This window comes from Trematomus bernacchii, unplaced genomic scaffold, assembly GCF_902827165.1.
Source record: "Trematomus bernacchii unplaced genomic scaffold, fTreBer1.1, whole genome shotgun sequence".
Lineage (NCBI taxonomy): Eukaryota > Metazoa > Chordata > Actinopteri > Perciformes > Nototheniidae > Trematomus > Trematomus bernacchii.
In genome coordinates, this window is record NW_022987739.1 from 15,374,232 (window position 1) to 15,390,667 (window position 16,436).

At 40.5% G+C, this 16,436-nt stretch overlaps 1 protein-coding gene across 1 annotated transcript in view; it reads right to left on the reverse strand.

Annotated features, from left to right (window-relative positions):
• Window positions 1-9,759: 9,759 nt before the first annotated feature.
• The window catches only part of ror1 (receptor tyrosine kinase-like orphan receptor 1), a 121,045-nt gene continuing 114,368 nt past the window's right edge, over window positions 9,760-16,436 (reverse strand). Inside the window, exons 7-12 of the mRNA XM_034147768.1 lie at window positions 16,078-16,323; window positions 15,705-15,919; window positions 12,877-13,056; window positions 11,964-12,191; window positions 11,184-11,548; window positions 9,760-10,677 (exon numbers count right to left, since the gene is read on the reverse strand). Of these exons, the coding sequence (XP_034003659.1) occupies window positions 9,981-10,677; window positions 11,184-11,548; window positions 11,964-12,191; window positions 12,877-13,056; window positions 15,705-15,919; window positions 16,078-16,323 (1,931 nt within the window). The 3' untranslated portion in view covers window positions 9,760-9,980. The remainder of the gene's footprint in view (window positions 10,678-11,183; window positions 11,549-11,963; window positions 12,192-12,876; window positions 13,057-15,704; window positions 15,920-16,077; window positions 16,324-16,436) is intronic.

The following is a 16,436-nucleotide window of genomic DNA, read 5'->3' on the forward strand; positions in this document are numbered from 1 at the left end:
TTGGAGTCCAGCTATAGTTTCATCAGCATTCCAGCCTCAAGTCATGCTTTTTCTTGTCTCCAGCTAACAGATACGTTTCAGGCTCAAAATCTCTGATGAAAGTGTTTCAAGATCAGAGGAACAACATGAGGCTGCATTTAGTTTTTGGGTGGATTTACCCTTTGATGGCACTGGTGCATTCCTCCACCATGACAAGATGTATTATAGTGTAACATCTCCTGCAGAGTTTGGGCTGCCCACTATACAATTAGTCTTTCTTTCATCACTGTCATAGTCCACATGCCACGCGTTGTCTCACTGGGTGGTCTGATCACACTTGCATCATTTATTGCAGAAGACGAGAATTTGAAAACAAAAACACAAGAAGAAGAAAAATGTTCTGATTCAACCCACCCAAACAAAAATAAATCCTATACACTGCATTTTTTAAAAATGTTCAATGCATATTACGTTTTTAAAGTTTTATTGTTATTGTAAATACATTAATAATTATAATGCGTAGATAAGAGCAGCAAACAAAGATCATTTAAATCTGTATTACTATGTTTTTATTCTCTTTGCGCAATCACTTTGACCAATTTATAAAATGTAGGAAAAATACTGACATTTTTATTAATTTTTAATAAATAATAGGTTATTTATAGAGATATAAATGTTATAGGGTAATGACAAAAAATAAACAGTATATGTATGATATAAACAAATGTTTTATAAAATATATATAAATATTAAAAATATATTCTTAAAGATATAGAAAAGGCCATGCTGTAAACGTGGGTTTTAAGATTACATTTAATATTGTGCAGTAACAAATCAAATGTTTTTTATTTACTTTCTATCGATTGTTTCAGCACATCTGTTGTCATGGATGCAGTCATTTTTAAGTAAGTACATCTGTTGTGATGGATGCAGTCATTTTTAAGTAAGTGTCTCAAATTTCAATTTCAAATGTAATATTTTTCAGCATTTTGGAACTTAAAAAACCATGTCATTCAAAACATGTCAAGAACATACTGTAATGTCACTTCACATAATGCCAGAGAGCAACTTGTAGCTTGCAGTGTTTTTTGGATTGAACTTTATACACAACAATCTGTGTTATGTCAATGTTAACATTTGTTTGAGCAACTATACAGTGGCTCATGTCAATCCTCCACAGTAATCTCATATTTTTTGAAATCGTAGTACTTTCTGAAGGAACCTGAGAACCATCCACATACTTTAAATTGGAAAGATTTCCACACATTTGCTGATGTGAGGTGACAAATGTAAGTTATGTGTTTTAAAATCACTTCTAATCTGCAGTTGATTTTTTAAAGTATTTTTGTTTTGATGCAGAATATTCTGTGTTTTGTAACATAAACTTTATGTATGATTAATTGACTCGCTCTTTAATTTCAAAGTGACCTAGAATCTCTAGGCTCCAGGGGCCAAACTGACCTCCCCCTGCGGCCTCAGGCCAGGAGGGGCCCCACCGTGGAGAGATCTTATGGCGCATTTCCACTACACGGTCGGCCTCGGCCACACTCGGTACGGCTCGGTACGGCTTGGCCGCGTTGGGCCTTAACAGGGCCGACTCACTTCATGCTGCGCTTCCATTACAGTTTAGGAACTGGGGTAGTTACTATAGTAACGCAGTGTAGGCGGAGCCGTGACGTCATCTTCAATGAGAAATCCAGAAACACAACACAGCCGTTAGCTGTGAGCACTCGGAGCTCACAGCTCCTTATATATGTTCAGAAACTCGACAAAAGTTAAACAAGTACACACCACAGACTGCCTGTGTCATGGTGAATACAGTCGCTGCTTTATTTATGTCTGTATAGGCCGTTGTTGTGAGTGTGGACGGTCGGGGCATATACTGCGTTAGGTTAGCCAATCTCCATCTAGAAAAACATGAATTTTAAAAGGTTTTTCGCCTGCCGTCTGTCTGCAGACTTGACAAAGCATTAATTCATGGTTTTTACTAACCGGTATCAGTATGTTGTTACTTCGGCATCATTTTGAAACGTGTATTACAATTAAATCACGGTCAAATATGTCCATCTTGTTGTAGTTCTAGCCCTCTTGCCAGCGCTCCTCTCTCTAGTTTAGCATACTCAGCCCGACTCAGCCCTGTTTGTTGGCCCCGATAGAACCACAATTTTCTAGGGCCAGAAAAGAGGGGAAAAAGTGGCGCCGCGCCGTGCCGCGCCGGAACGAGGCCTAGTGGAAGCACAACCAAAAAAGGGGACGGCACGACACGGCACGCTTAAAGCGAGCTACGCGCTGCAATGGAAATGCGCCATTAAAGGCTGAGTGGAACCAGACTTGGGGGTTTTGTTGAAAAGTAGTTGAAGTGGAGAAGGGGGGGGGGGGATGAATAAAGAGTGGCAGGGCTTGCCCTTAGAGCCCCACCAGTGACGCAAACAGATGGAAAGCATTAAAGCTTCATTCCACCACAAAGATGGATGGATTATTAGATAGAGAGTCTGTGTGGAGTGGAGGAGAGGGGAGGAGAAAAGTGAAGGAGAGCGATTGGGAGAGGAAAGGAGAAGGTGAGTGGGGGTAGAGGGGGGGAGGAATAATAGAAAAAGGGGGAAAGAGTGTATTCAATTTAAACGGTTACATATTGTACAATGCAAAGTAAAATCCGAGAGATAATTCAATTATTGGTTTTAAGAGGAAGCCAGGACAATACAGACTGTATACATGATATGGAGGAGCTGACCTTTTTACATTAATTGATTTAGTATGATTTAGTGATTACAAGTTAAGCAAATAGCAAATAGTTTTGCTCCTGTCTAGTAGAAGTCTGGCTGTTTTTGTCCTAGTTGCGCAGTGATTCTATTTTATCAGTGAATCCCAATGGAGGTGAAATTGTAGCTGTGATGTTTGTTCTTTGTGGAGTTGGGGCAGCTGCCTGTCAGTGTGCATGTAGGCCTGGCTGATGAGTGTCCCAGGCTAAACCAAGAGTGGCCTATCAGTACATCAGGTCTTCAGGACTACTTGGGTGGAATCCCTCTGCCTTGAAAATATGCCTGCATCCCAAAACAGATTGAAGTCATGAATAAAGTGGATCACTTTTAGACCGCAGGTTTTGCCGAGCCATTCACTGATAAGAGACTGTTGAATATGTTGATCCCACTGTTGGCAGTATGACTTTGGGCTGTGTTTATGTGCTCCAATCTGAAAAACGTACTCATCAACAAGTAGACAATCACAACTCAGAGTATAGCAAAAAGTGGACCATTTAAAACAACTTAAGAGTATTATACCGTGGTTGGTTGCAACCAAAACAGAGCGAAAAGTGAGTGAATACTGGACAAACATTCATCAGCGGACCAGAAACAAAACTCCACATGAATGTTCTTCCGCTGCCCGCAACTAGTGGCAACAAAATCAGTTATTGTAGGTTTTAATGGCCCAAAACATATCAATCAGCATAGCAATATCATCTTAAATGTAGGAAGCCTAAAGCAAGTCTCTATTTACACAAAATATAAATGTGCACATTGTTGAGAACATGCAGTAATGTGTGTTCTTTTACTTTTAGCATGTTGTGGAAAAATATATGTACACATCCTTCTTTGTCCACATGCACCATTTATAGGTATGGTACTCGCTGTGGGCTATTTATGTCCTTAATCCCAGAACTATACTATACATTTTGATAAGACCACCACATCATCATCAAAACTATTCATTTTATTCCCAACAGTTGAATAATAAAAAAAAACAATACTACTCTCACGCCCATTGTGGAAAGAAGTACTCATATCCTTTACTTTAGTAAAAGTGCCAATTAATGTAAAATAAACAAGTCCTGTAGTTCAAAATGAGATTACGGACAGATATACCAGCGCCATAGAGTAGCCTACATTAAAATGTAAGTGGTAAGGAATAATTCTTTACAATTATCATACCGATCACATAAATGTACTTAATTGAAAGAATAGGAGATGTATAAAATGGAAATACTCAATCAAAGTATGTTTACCTGGTGTACTTATTTTATTTCACTACTGATCATGCGTGCTGATGTAACAAGGGCTAGCAGGACGTTTAGCAGAAGGACTGGAAACAGTAAACTGGTACCAGTGCCTCTAAAGCGCTACACTATATCTTTTAATTTAATCTGTAATCTGTGTTTAAAACTGAAATGTGACACAACCAGACAAACTGCTTCACCCTGTTTTCAGTCTTTATGCTAAGCTAAGCTAACAACCTGCTGGGTCTAGCTTTATTCCTAACACACAAACATTGTTAGACAAACATTAAATCGTGTTGTGAAATGATTCCCTTAAACTTGGTCAGTAAAATAGCAGTGGAAAAATGCACATTCGCGTGGCTTAAGAGAATGTGCAATAATCATGAGGAGGCGAATACGTTTCTTCAACTGAACCGAAACGGTTTGCATTCACCAACATTTTGTTGTAATGAGATCACAATAACAATCTCATCTTTGCTTCCAACGCCAACACTCTTATGACAACATTTTTTTTTAATGTTAAGCTGATGTGACAAATGTTATCACAGAACACTGGCCATTATTAGGGAGGGGTCATGTGATCTCAGACCTGCGAGCTGAGGCATGAATGGAGAGAAGGAATGTGGATCCATCTTTCACTCTATTGTTCTCCTCTCGTCTTTCTGACTGCGGCCATTCGAGCATCAGTCTGATAATAAAGAGGACTGTTAATGTTTAAAACATCTGAATGCATTCGACCTGAACAATGAGTTTAAGCTGACACAGACACAGCTAGCACAAGGCCGTACTTTAGCACTTTAGCAGATGATGTCTGCAGTCTGCAGTTGTATGTTTTAGAAACACAAGCAGCAATGTCAGTGTCTCTCTCAGACAGAAATATCTCAACAAGTATTAGACGGATGGCCATTACATTTTGTTCAGACATTCATGGTTCTGAGAGGATGAATACCCTGACTTTTCCTTTAGCGTCATCATCAAACCAATACTTGGGCTTATTACAAAATACCAAAGCTTCAGTGGTAGGCTCTTTTTGTTTAATGCTAATTAAAGCAAATGATAGCATGCTAACACTCTTCATTAAGAAGGTGAATATGGCATACATTTAGCTGATACAAACCAGGATGTTGGCCAAACAGAGTTGGGGGCATGGCTCCAGACTCTTAGTCTGGTTAAAAAAACATTCAAATGTATGATCTCAAAAATTCCAAATTTGTGTCAGCCTTTGAGAATTGAAGATCTTGGTGAAAACTATTTCTATATTATAACTTGTATTCTTTAAAGCAGTGTTTGAGAACACAAACGTTTTCAAAGTAAGATTTAAAAAGTTGACCACCAAATGACAATTTATATTTTTTAGATAACATTCTACAAGCTAATTTATACAAAACAATAATTTACATTCACCAGGAAAATAAACTTTAACTTTGTTTTCTGAAGAAAACAATTAGCATGAACCATGAGGATGACTATAAACTCCTGATGACCTGTCTCAGCTGTGTCTAGCCCCCCGGGTGAAATTAAACAAGGCACTGTAGTTCACTTGACATCGTTCAAAGGCTTCTCTCGACTTCCTCTCTCCAAGGTCAGTGTGTGGCAGCACGGACAGCAGAGGTCAAGCGCCTGTCAGTCCTTCAACAAAAACAGCTCATGTTCCCCAACAATCAGGCGTTTGTTGGAGGTTTCCAGTGCTGCCATGGCAGAGCGAGAGGACGGTGAAACTGAATCCTTCTCCCTGTCTCTCCCTTCCTCAACATATATCTGTATCGCTTCCTCTCAGTCTTCATATGCCTTCAGCTTTCACAACCAGGAGTGCTACATCATCCAGTTTTCCACATAAGTACACTTTTAAGATATTTTAAAGGGGCTTTATATGTCCCTCTGCTGTATGCTGTACCTTTAAGTCACTAGTGCCTTTTGGTCTTTCAATGCACTTAAGCTGTATACTTCTCCTTCCTCCATTTATGCATCCATCCCTTTTTCTTAAAGCCAAATGCACACTCATTATCTTCTTCGGTCGCTGTTTTGCTTTCAAAGCCTATCACACCCTGAACTCAAGAAGCTTAAGCAGAGAGCGCCCTTAGGGCTCTGCTGTCATGGGAGTGGTCGTCCTCAGTTACACACTCTGGTCACAGGAAGTAATCCCCCTATTTTAGCATCAGGACAGGACACACCCGTCCCCATTACACCTATCATACAGTGTGAGAGTAGTCTGTTTACCTGAATTCAGAAGTGGTGAAAAATGACAATTAGGACCTTTACTCCACTTGTAAACACACTTTACAATTAAGATGGTGAGAGAGAATGAAAGGCTCACCTTCATATTATCTTGGATATATTACGCACATTACAAACAAAACATAAGTATGTCACGCCCCTCATGTGAATTTAAATAAACTTGTTTGATTTTATGTGCCCATAAATGTATTTTCTGAAGAAAATTGATATTAAGAAAATCACTAGAAGCTAAGTAGTATCTTTTTCCAGAAACTATTTTAATCTCCGATTAATCTTCTATGTAATTTAGGTATAGCACCGAAAAAATCCCTTTAACAATGCATATAATAAAAGGATGTTTAACATGGTGTGTTGGTGATTAAGAACACTTGTCTGCTTTTATATGTTCACACACATCTTAAACCAGAGGGCCGTGTGCACAAATAATGATCTCTATATATGTACGAAATAAAACTTTTTTTTTACATGCATATAGAGTGTATATAGAGTACAGTTCATACTCACAGCCACACTCACTTACTCACTAAGCTTTTTTGTGCAAAATGAAAGTTTGAGCAGGAATCTAGAGGAAAAAACACACACTCAAGTAAGCATACACTAGAGTCATTTTTTGCCAAATTCTAGCTGGATTTATATTATTTCCAGCTTTTTTTACGCTCAAACCTACACAAATCAAACAGATAAAGGGCACCACCACCTGGTCAACAATGGTCACTACAATTAAAGGCTGAACATCCACAGAAATGGTAATTTGGTGAGACCTAGTGGATTCATACTGCAATTACAACCCTGATCACCAAGCCAAAGCTCATTTGAAAAATCACAAAACCCAACAAATTAGTTATAAAGACCTATTGATTATTCAAACAAATGTACTCAAAGTTTAACCAAACAACATCATTTAATAAATGATTTTGCAATACAAAACATCTGTGCAAAAATGTTCAGACAAAATACAAAGTAAAGGCCTCATGGTCAAAAGGATAAGCATGTAAACCTTCTGAAACGGGTACATTGTCATTGAAATATAAATGTAATTGTATTTTTCTCTTATGGATATATAGTATTAAAAAAGGCACAATAACGATTTTGGCCAAATACAAAAATAACCAGACTTGATTTAGATTCACAGTCTTGTGTACAAGTGGTTTTTGCACTGCTATATTCATACACGTAAGTCCGTTACATGCTAGATGTCATGTGTACAAACTCAGATGCCCAAGGTAGTTTGATCTGCTTCAAAGGAACAAAAAGAAAAATAGACATAAGACAGCAATGAAATAATGGGAACATTAACTTAATATGAGTCAAACTAACTTGGACTAAATTTGACAGGATAATAAAACAAACACAATCTTCTCCCTTCATTTAGCTTTTAACAGACAAGCTGCTTTTTTTGACCATGGTTGAATAAATGATCTAGGGGGAAAACAAAAGCTCAGTCTAATCTAAATCTGATTCATAGTCATTTTAGTCTGCAGTGAATTAGGGCAGCTACTTTTCTTGTAAGGATATCTGGTATGATTAGAAGGGTTAAAGTTTATAAGGGTACATACAGTAAAAACTGAACAGATAAAGTGTTGTCTATCTACATTCCACAAATGACAATTTAAAAAAGTGCACTACAGGCAGCATGCTGTTTTCACATCGCTTCATGCTCTGCAGATACACAGTGAAATGCTATCAGCATACCCTTGTGCCCGACTAAAGTGTGTATGGTTAGTGAATACAGCGGATTCTAAGAGTGATAAGAAGTGCAACACGTACAGTCTGGGACACTTTTACAACTTTCAAAACCAATGATTGTCTACTAACCAGAAGGCACTGGGTAACTAAGATACCAAACTTTGCAAACTTCAGCTGTTTCTCTTATCTATATGTTGTTATTTGAATAACAAAAGCTTCATATTAAGCTGTGCTTCTACCATAATTAAACATTAATAGACAGCTTCGGCATTATATGTGTGATTACAGGACTGAAAATGATTCATCATTGACCAAAACGTTTTAGTATTTGGCCAATTGTGTCCAAAACCGTATAAAATGACCTGCTACTGGACATGTTGAAATAAAAATAAAATAACAGCTGTGATTTCACAGACTCCGAACAAAACATTAAGGTCATATTAATTGAGATATTTTACCATTAGAAGCTTCACTTGTCGGGATTGCTTACATGTCAGCACAATTGCTGCCAGACATTTAGAAATAACAATATTAGCATACTGACCATTTTCTCTTAAGGAACCAAATATAAGAAAAACTGTACATAAATCTCTCTGCACCCAGTGATACAGTCGGTCCCCAGCTCAGGAAAATGATTCTTATTTCAATCTAACATCCTACTGCAAAGGCACAGAGTGGGTGTTGAGCATATCAAACATACTGTTCATTGGAGTTCTTGTTCACGTAGATGAGGCAGATTTGTTTAATGGTAAAATTGTCTACGAGGAGCCTTATGTGCTTAACTGTTTCTGCTTCGAGTACATTCCGTCCTCCATGTCTTGAAAAATTATTTTTCAACCAAACAAGTGCAGGTAATACAGGAAAGAAAAAGTAAAAGACGTGAAGATAAGCCCTGTGAATACAATCTTTAAGAAAAATCTCAAATACTGGGAAAACTCTCCCATAAAAAATAAATGTGTAACTCAAATTACACTTATTATACATATTCTTTTGTCAGGGGGACATTTCAGTTTGACATCACTGACTGTAAATTGTTCCATGAGACCAATACATTTTTACTGTGGAGGATATGAGCATTCTGTTGTTTCATTTGTAGATCAGATTCTGAAGTTAGATGCCATGCCTGCTCTTCTGGGAGGGTGGATGATGGTACAAGAGGGAAAAGGAGGAGGGGGACATGATGAAGGAATGGAAGGAGAAACAAAAGACTGATGAGGAGGCCTGTGTCCATGTTGCAAAGTGTCATGTTGTTGCACAAATAACATTCAGGGGTCATTTCCAAAGGGATTTTGTGAGAAAATGCGAGATCTCAAAGCCTGCACCAATTTTTTAGCCAACGTATCACCTTTATCTTTTTAGTTTAAATTTCAGCGGCTTCAATGGGGAGCTGTCACATAGCCATTAGCTGTCTGACTTCAATACGCACACCAATACATATTCAAACAGGTCTTTGCTGGTCTTCTTAGTAAAAGCTGCTGACCTTCTTGTTTGTTCAATCTGCTGTTGCATTTTCTCTCTCGATTATCGCTTGCTAAATGCAGTTTATTTTACTATACAAGCAAATGTAAAGCACATTTTTGTATTAAAATAAGTCCAGAAACAAGCAAGTTGCACCCCTGCTGAAAGGCACCTTATGGTCACGGTAAAAATGTCAGTGTTTCCTTCACATCCTGCATTAAAACGATCCGTTAACTCAAATGTCGACATGTGATTCAAACCATTTCCTCTGCTGCAGGATCGACTTGCTTCCATTTTAATGTTAACGTTTGTTTTGAATATATATCTTTGTATTTCACTCATTCACTCAGGACTTTTGTACCATATTTACACAGAGGTTAAAATAATAACACAACATTCCCAAACCATGGTAGTAAGTACAAATGCTTTAAACAATAAGGCATTACAAAGTCAGACAGCTGTGTATATATTTGTGTAGCTGCGGTAGTGTTTCTTGCACTGTCAAATGTGCTTACAGGCCGGTTTCTGTTGGACCTCCAAGTGACAAGGGTAGAACTGGGTCCCATGCGTGAGAGGCTAAACTTCTCAAATGTGGGTCCCGAGCAGAAAGAGTGTGTACCTCTCTTTTTATCTACAGGTCTGCGACGATGACCGAGTCGTTGTACATCAGTGTGTCAGAATCAACGAGCAGCGCCATTTGTGATGGGTGGTCTAGTTGTCCCATTCCTTTCTGGCAAATTTGTCCGTACAGCTGAATCTGCCCTCCACCGTTACCTGGCATGATGCAGTGGGAGAGGAGCGGTGTGTTGGCATCATGGTTGGAGCCTGTGGTGGAGGGGACGCCGCTCACGTGCCCCGTGCTGGTGGAGCCGCTGGCACTGCTGGGTGAGCGGCTTTTAGGAGGGGGCAGGTGGTGCTGGATGACCCGGGTTGGTGGGACAGGTGGAGCGAAGTGGGCTGGAAAAGCGGCGTATCCTGGTGGGATGGGGTATCCATTGACAGGGATAAAGCGCTGGTGGGTTTGCGTCACAGCCATTGGCGCCCAGGCTTGCATCGGGGCCATCTGACCCTGCGAGGGGATAGCCTGGGCCTGGTAGAGGTACCCAGCAGCCGCGGCAGCAGCGTAGCGGGGGTTGCTGAGGTTGCTGACGGGGCTGGCACTGAGCGAGGTGGTCTGGGTGGTGGCGTTGCCTCCGCCCCCAGAGGGCGTGCTGGAGCTGGCATGGGAAGAATGCCCCTCCCAGGCCCGCAGGCGAGCATGGATTTCTTTGAAGCGCGTCCGACGTGCTGGTCCCTCCTGCCAGCATTCAGCCATCATGCCATAAAACCTGAGAGACAACAAAGTTAGTTAACAAACAATTAAAACTAATCATTTAAAGCAAGCTTAAGTTCATAAAGTTATTTAAAAAATAATAATCTTCGAATGCATACTTTGTTATGTTATTAATATAACTGTACAAAACTTGTAAATGCTAATGGTAAAGTTATTAAGTAGTTGTGAATCATTGTTTTACTTTGTATTCTGTCAGTGGTGACCCTCGTACAGCTAAATGTAAAGTTTTGGTTCCACCCACCATAAGTTTGTCAATTAAAAGTTAAATTATACATTTTTCAGGACTGATTTGCTTGAGTAAGTTGAATATGGTTGATTTTTGCGAATCAATGTTGTTTAAATTAAGAATTCAAAGAACCCATTCCTTTGGCCTAGAAACACAACAAAGGGCTATTAAAAGGAAACACACAATGAAAATGTGTTGCCCCAACATCCCCCATTGTTTGTCTAACTTCAGAACAAGGAGAAGATGCAGTATAGACTGTATTAACCTGAACATACCTTGGCGGACAGTCCTCGGGACAGGGCAGCAGCTGCCTCTTCCTCACCATCTCCATCACTTCCTGGTTGGAGAAGCCGTAATAGGGCTGCAGCCCATAGCTGAAGATCTCCCACAAAACCACTCCGAATGACCAGATGTCCGAGTCTGTGCTGAATTTGCCGTAGGTAATGGCCTCGGGGGGCATCCAGCGGATGGGGAGGAGAGTTTTGGGCTGCAAACAGAAGTAGTCCGAGGAGTAGATCCCTCGGGAGAGACCCAGGTCGGAGATCTTGATGTGGAGCTGCTCACCCACTAGAATGTTACGAGCTGCAAGGTCTTTGTGGGTGTAAAAGTGGCTGGCCAAGTACTCCATACCAGCAGCCACCTAGGTTTGAATAATAATAATAAGGAAAACAATGATTTGACAAGTGTGCGTATAAAAGAGCATAAGATAAGGATAGGCAAGAGACCTTTTATTGTCTATGTTGGCATAATACAACATTAGTTTGGTAACTTTTAAGGATCAGCAGCAAAAGAACAAGATACAAATAAACAGGATAAAAACAAGATCATCAAATATAGTTATAAAAAGGTAATGCAAAACAAGTAAGATGTGTATAATGGAGTGCTGACAAAATACTGTATGTCTCGCACATAGTAAGGTGGAAAGAGAGAACAGGATATCAAAGAGAGAAGACAAACTGAAGAGCTAAATCAATAAATCAGCAATCTGTCAATCTCTTACTTGTATATGAAATAGGATTGTAGCTGAAATAATTAAGAGCACTGTCAATACACACCTGTATGGACATATGCAGGAAGTCTCCATGATCCAGGCTGGACTTCACAGTGCCGTCCTCATCGCTGCTGCATCCAACATCAGAGTGTGGGGAACGCATGATGAGGAACTCGTGGAGGTCGCCTTGGGGCAAAAACTCAAACAGCATACAGACAGGCTGCTCCTGGATCACCACGCCCAGCAGGCACACCACGTTCGGGTGCTGCAGCTCCGTCAGCACTGCGACCTCCTGATGTGGAAACATAACAAGTATTAGTGAAGTATAAAACAAATGAAATAAAAGAATTGATATGCTCATGGGAGCATGAACACTTAAATTAACACTCAAGCTTTTTTTTTTTTTAAGGCCTTAAAGATGTCCTTAAGAGGTTGGATGGAGTCTATCAAACTCAAAAGACAGATTTTTTTATGTCGTACTTTAATGTTAACAGTTCAGGTTTTACTCACTTTCTGAGGATGGAAAGGGAGAATTATGTTTTAACAAGTCATCTGTGTAAATTCAATCCAAGAAGCTAAATCCATCCAGACATCCCAACAGTTTATTTTTGCAACTATTTCAAGCGTTAAAAGTCTTTTTTAGCAGCACAGTCTGGCCATCGCCCACCATGTTTACCTTCTGTGGAAATATAACAAGTCATGCTTCAAATCTTGTGGGATGAGAGATATCTCTACAGGAAAAGTAGTCCCACATATTTTTAAAACAGTAGATTATTTTTGTACCACATCAACACACAATTGCCAGTTAGAAGCAAGTCTTTTAAAATGACTAACTGTTGAGCCTAAGATGTCTTATACAAGTCACACATGGTTGATAATTGCATCCGCAATAATATGCATGTGTAAATGTTTGAGCTATTTTTAAAGCTCAAACATTTACACACATTTTAAAGCTTGGGGTGGGATCTACTCCGTACCTGCTGGAAGTCAGCCCACAGCTGGACATTGGAGACATCCTTCAGGGTTTTTATGGCCACGAGGTGGGCCTGGTCCATGCCCGGCAGATACAAGTGTCCCTTGTAGATCTTCCCTAGAGAGCACTCTCCGAGCTCCTCCATGAAACGCACAGCCGACAAGGGAAGCTCTTTGGCCTTACTCTGCAGAGAGAAGAACAGGGGTCGGAAACAAGTTAGAACAGTGGGAAAAGAGATGTGACAGTAGAAATATGATAAATATTTTCTTTGTACTCTTTCCCACCATTATCCTTTGAAAAGGAAATGATGAAATGATGACATGATATTTACATTTGTGCTCCTAACTCGATGCAGGCAACCTGCCTAATATAACATTAAATATGTCTTTGAGATGTAAAAAAATAAAGTATAGCCCAGAGAGTTCATATTTGTCATTTCAGACTCAATCCATTACGTCAGCTACTAATGACTCCCCTTGAGTCTTTGGAAAGCATTGTGGGAAGATTGTGAAATCTGGCAACACATTTCAGGTTAAAAATGTAATTTAACTGACAGTTCAGCAGCTTTAAGAAAGGCTAAGCAATTAAGTATCTTGCCAGTACAACTGTGAGTCAGCTGCAGAAAAATAAATCTGTAACTTTCTTTCAGAGCGGGACATTTTAGTCTTTTGTTCAGGTGTCCAGTTGATCTTAGAAATAGGGGGGATTTTTTTATGTTTGTGTGTGTGTGTATGTGTGTGAGGCAAAGTTGGCAGAGATTTTCAAAATCCAGGAACTCTACGATGAATAATGAAATTCCTCTGTGAGCAGGACAGACGCACAGGCCTGTATGAGCTCTGAGGGGGGGTGGCGTGTGTGAGTGTGTGGGTAAGAGTGAGAGGGGCCTGCTGATGTTATGAGAGACACAGATGTTTTTAGTTATGGGTTTGTTTCACCCCGTCTTTCCTCCCCACACCCAAACCCTCAGATCTTCCTCACACCACCGCAAGTTTGTGTGTGTGTGTGTGTTTACTGTGTGTCTAAATGGATTGTCACAGGGGAATGGCCCCTGGGTGACCCTGCTGCAAAGTTGGCTGGGTAGCAGCCTAACCCAAGACAAGGTTGTTGATAAAAGGGGGAAGTGAGACAGTCAACTTGGCAATAAATGACTTTATAATTAGAGATTTTCCCATTCCTTATAAAAAGGAAGAAATTACATTCAATCTATATACAATTGACTTTAAGGTTATGGCATTAGACACCTAGACATAAATAAATAGGCTTGAAAAAAGGGTGAGGACTGCACTAAAATATTTTCTTCTGCCTTTGAAATCCTTATATGGATGGTAATGCGATCTAATATGTGTGAACCATATTTCAGGCCCTAGTTGTCCATGAAGAACATTTGAAATGTACTGTATAATTCCATTACTGCATGGTTGTCATCCTGAAAAACGTTCTCTCATCTCTCGTAGCCTTGACTCTTTTAAGGCTGTGGAAGATTTGTTCCATTGCAAAAAAAACAAATAAACCACAGATATTAATGGCTTCTGACACATCTGTGATATCTTGCAGTTCTTTCTACAGCTGTTGATGGTAATATTATACGCATTACCTTGAGCATCAACTCTGTATTGCACAAACGGACATGCTGTCTAGATAACCACTCTCTCCTACCACCACATAATTATGTTGAAAAAGATAAATAAGTGATATGACTGAGTGTGCAACCTTGAAAGAAATATGATACAGTTCTTAATGTGAGCTACGTGTTGGCTGGCAGAGTGGGGATAGAGGATCTGCATTACAAAGAGGTTTTGTGACTGAGGGAGCGGATGAAAGAGGGGGTGACGGATGAAAGAGAGGTCCTAAGGTAAAGCGATGGAGGGAGAGACAGAAATAGAGCAACAAAGAGAGATGGATGAAGTGAGGAGTGGAAAAAGAGACAGCGGGAGAGAAATAAACAGAGAGGAAAAGAGCTGCAGCTGAACATTCCTGGACCTGCTGAGCTCTGATGATAAAGATCTGAAGCTTTGCCTGAGACAGGTCCATCTCACACACACACCTCACACACACACACCCACAACACACACACACACACCACACACACACACACACACACACACACACACACACACACACACACACACACACACACACACACACACACACACACACAACACCACACACACACACACACACACACACACACACACACACACACACACACACACACACACACACACACACACACACACACACACACACACACACACACACACACACACACACACACACACACACACACACACACACACACACGTCATGAGAGCAGACTAAGGAAGGAGTCAAAACACTGGCAAAGCCCCTGTGTGTGTCAACTGGGACACGTCCCAACATGCTGGGGTTACTGGCGAGAGGTGTGTGTGTGTGTGTGTGTGTGTGTGTGAGACAGAGTCAGCTAAAGAGAACTGAGTCTAACAATGCTGTGTGAGTAAATAAAAGTGTATTTTTAGCAGTACTTTACTTCTTTACCTGGTTAAATAAAGGATATATATATGTACTTGTGCTTTTCAATAAGTAGGGCATGCTTGAGTGAGATGAGGCCGGTAAGATTCAAGTTTAAACCTCTGATATATTCAGGAAAAGTGACAGAAAGGCAACAGAGAGATGGAGGACTTAGATGTCACTGGTATTATGTGCAGAGCAAAACATATAATATAAGCATTTGTTAATTGAAGTTTTTTTTCCCTAGTGTTATGAAAACATTGCAGGAGAGGTGAAAGCATATAAAGAAAATGGGGACGGAAAACTCTGCAGCACCAACAGTTTCATGCGTCGTGAAGGCTCTACCTTTGGTTTGTATGCCGTTGTGAGCATGGACATCTCTACGTTTTGTCCCCGGACAGGTTTGGGTTGGCGAGGGGCCGGAGGCGTGGGGGACTTCTGGTTGTTGCGGCACACACATATAAAGAAGAATAGCAAGGCGATGGCTAAGGGGATCGCCACACTGGGAACCAGGATGTACAAGATCTCCATGTTGCCGCCACTAGACTTGTCTTTATGGTCTATACGGATGAAAAGAAAGAGACAAAGAGTGAGGATTAATATCATATGTATGGCCTATTGTATGATTGGGCAATTTAATGTGATAAAAGGTCTCTGACATCACTTTTCATATTTAGAATCTCAATAGTACATATTTAAACATATTCTAGTCTCTTACCACAGACGGCTATGTCACACATCTCCAAGCGGACCCCTTCGTCCAGCGTGAAGCACCAGGGGGCCTCCAGTTTGTTGCCGGGGTTACGGCAGTACGAGTGTCCTCCGTTGAGCTCGGTGTAGCGGATGGCCAGGTAGGTGTGGCTGTGAGGATACTGGGAGTTCCACGGCTGACACTGACGCCCGGACCTGGTCTTACTGACGGTCCCTCTGTAGTTCGCCCCGCTGTTGTTGTAACACTTGTGATCTGAGGGAGAGAAAGGCGTGGTTTGATGATTTTTTTGCGGATGATATCGTGATGTATTGTGCAGGTCCCTCCATTAAGGAGGCTGGCGTTAAATTACAGGCTGTTTTTAACAT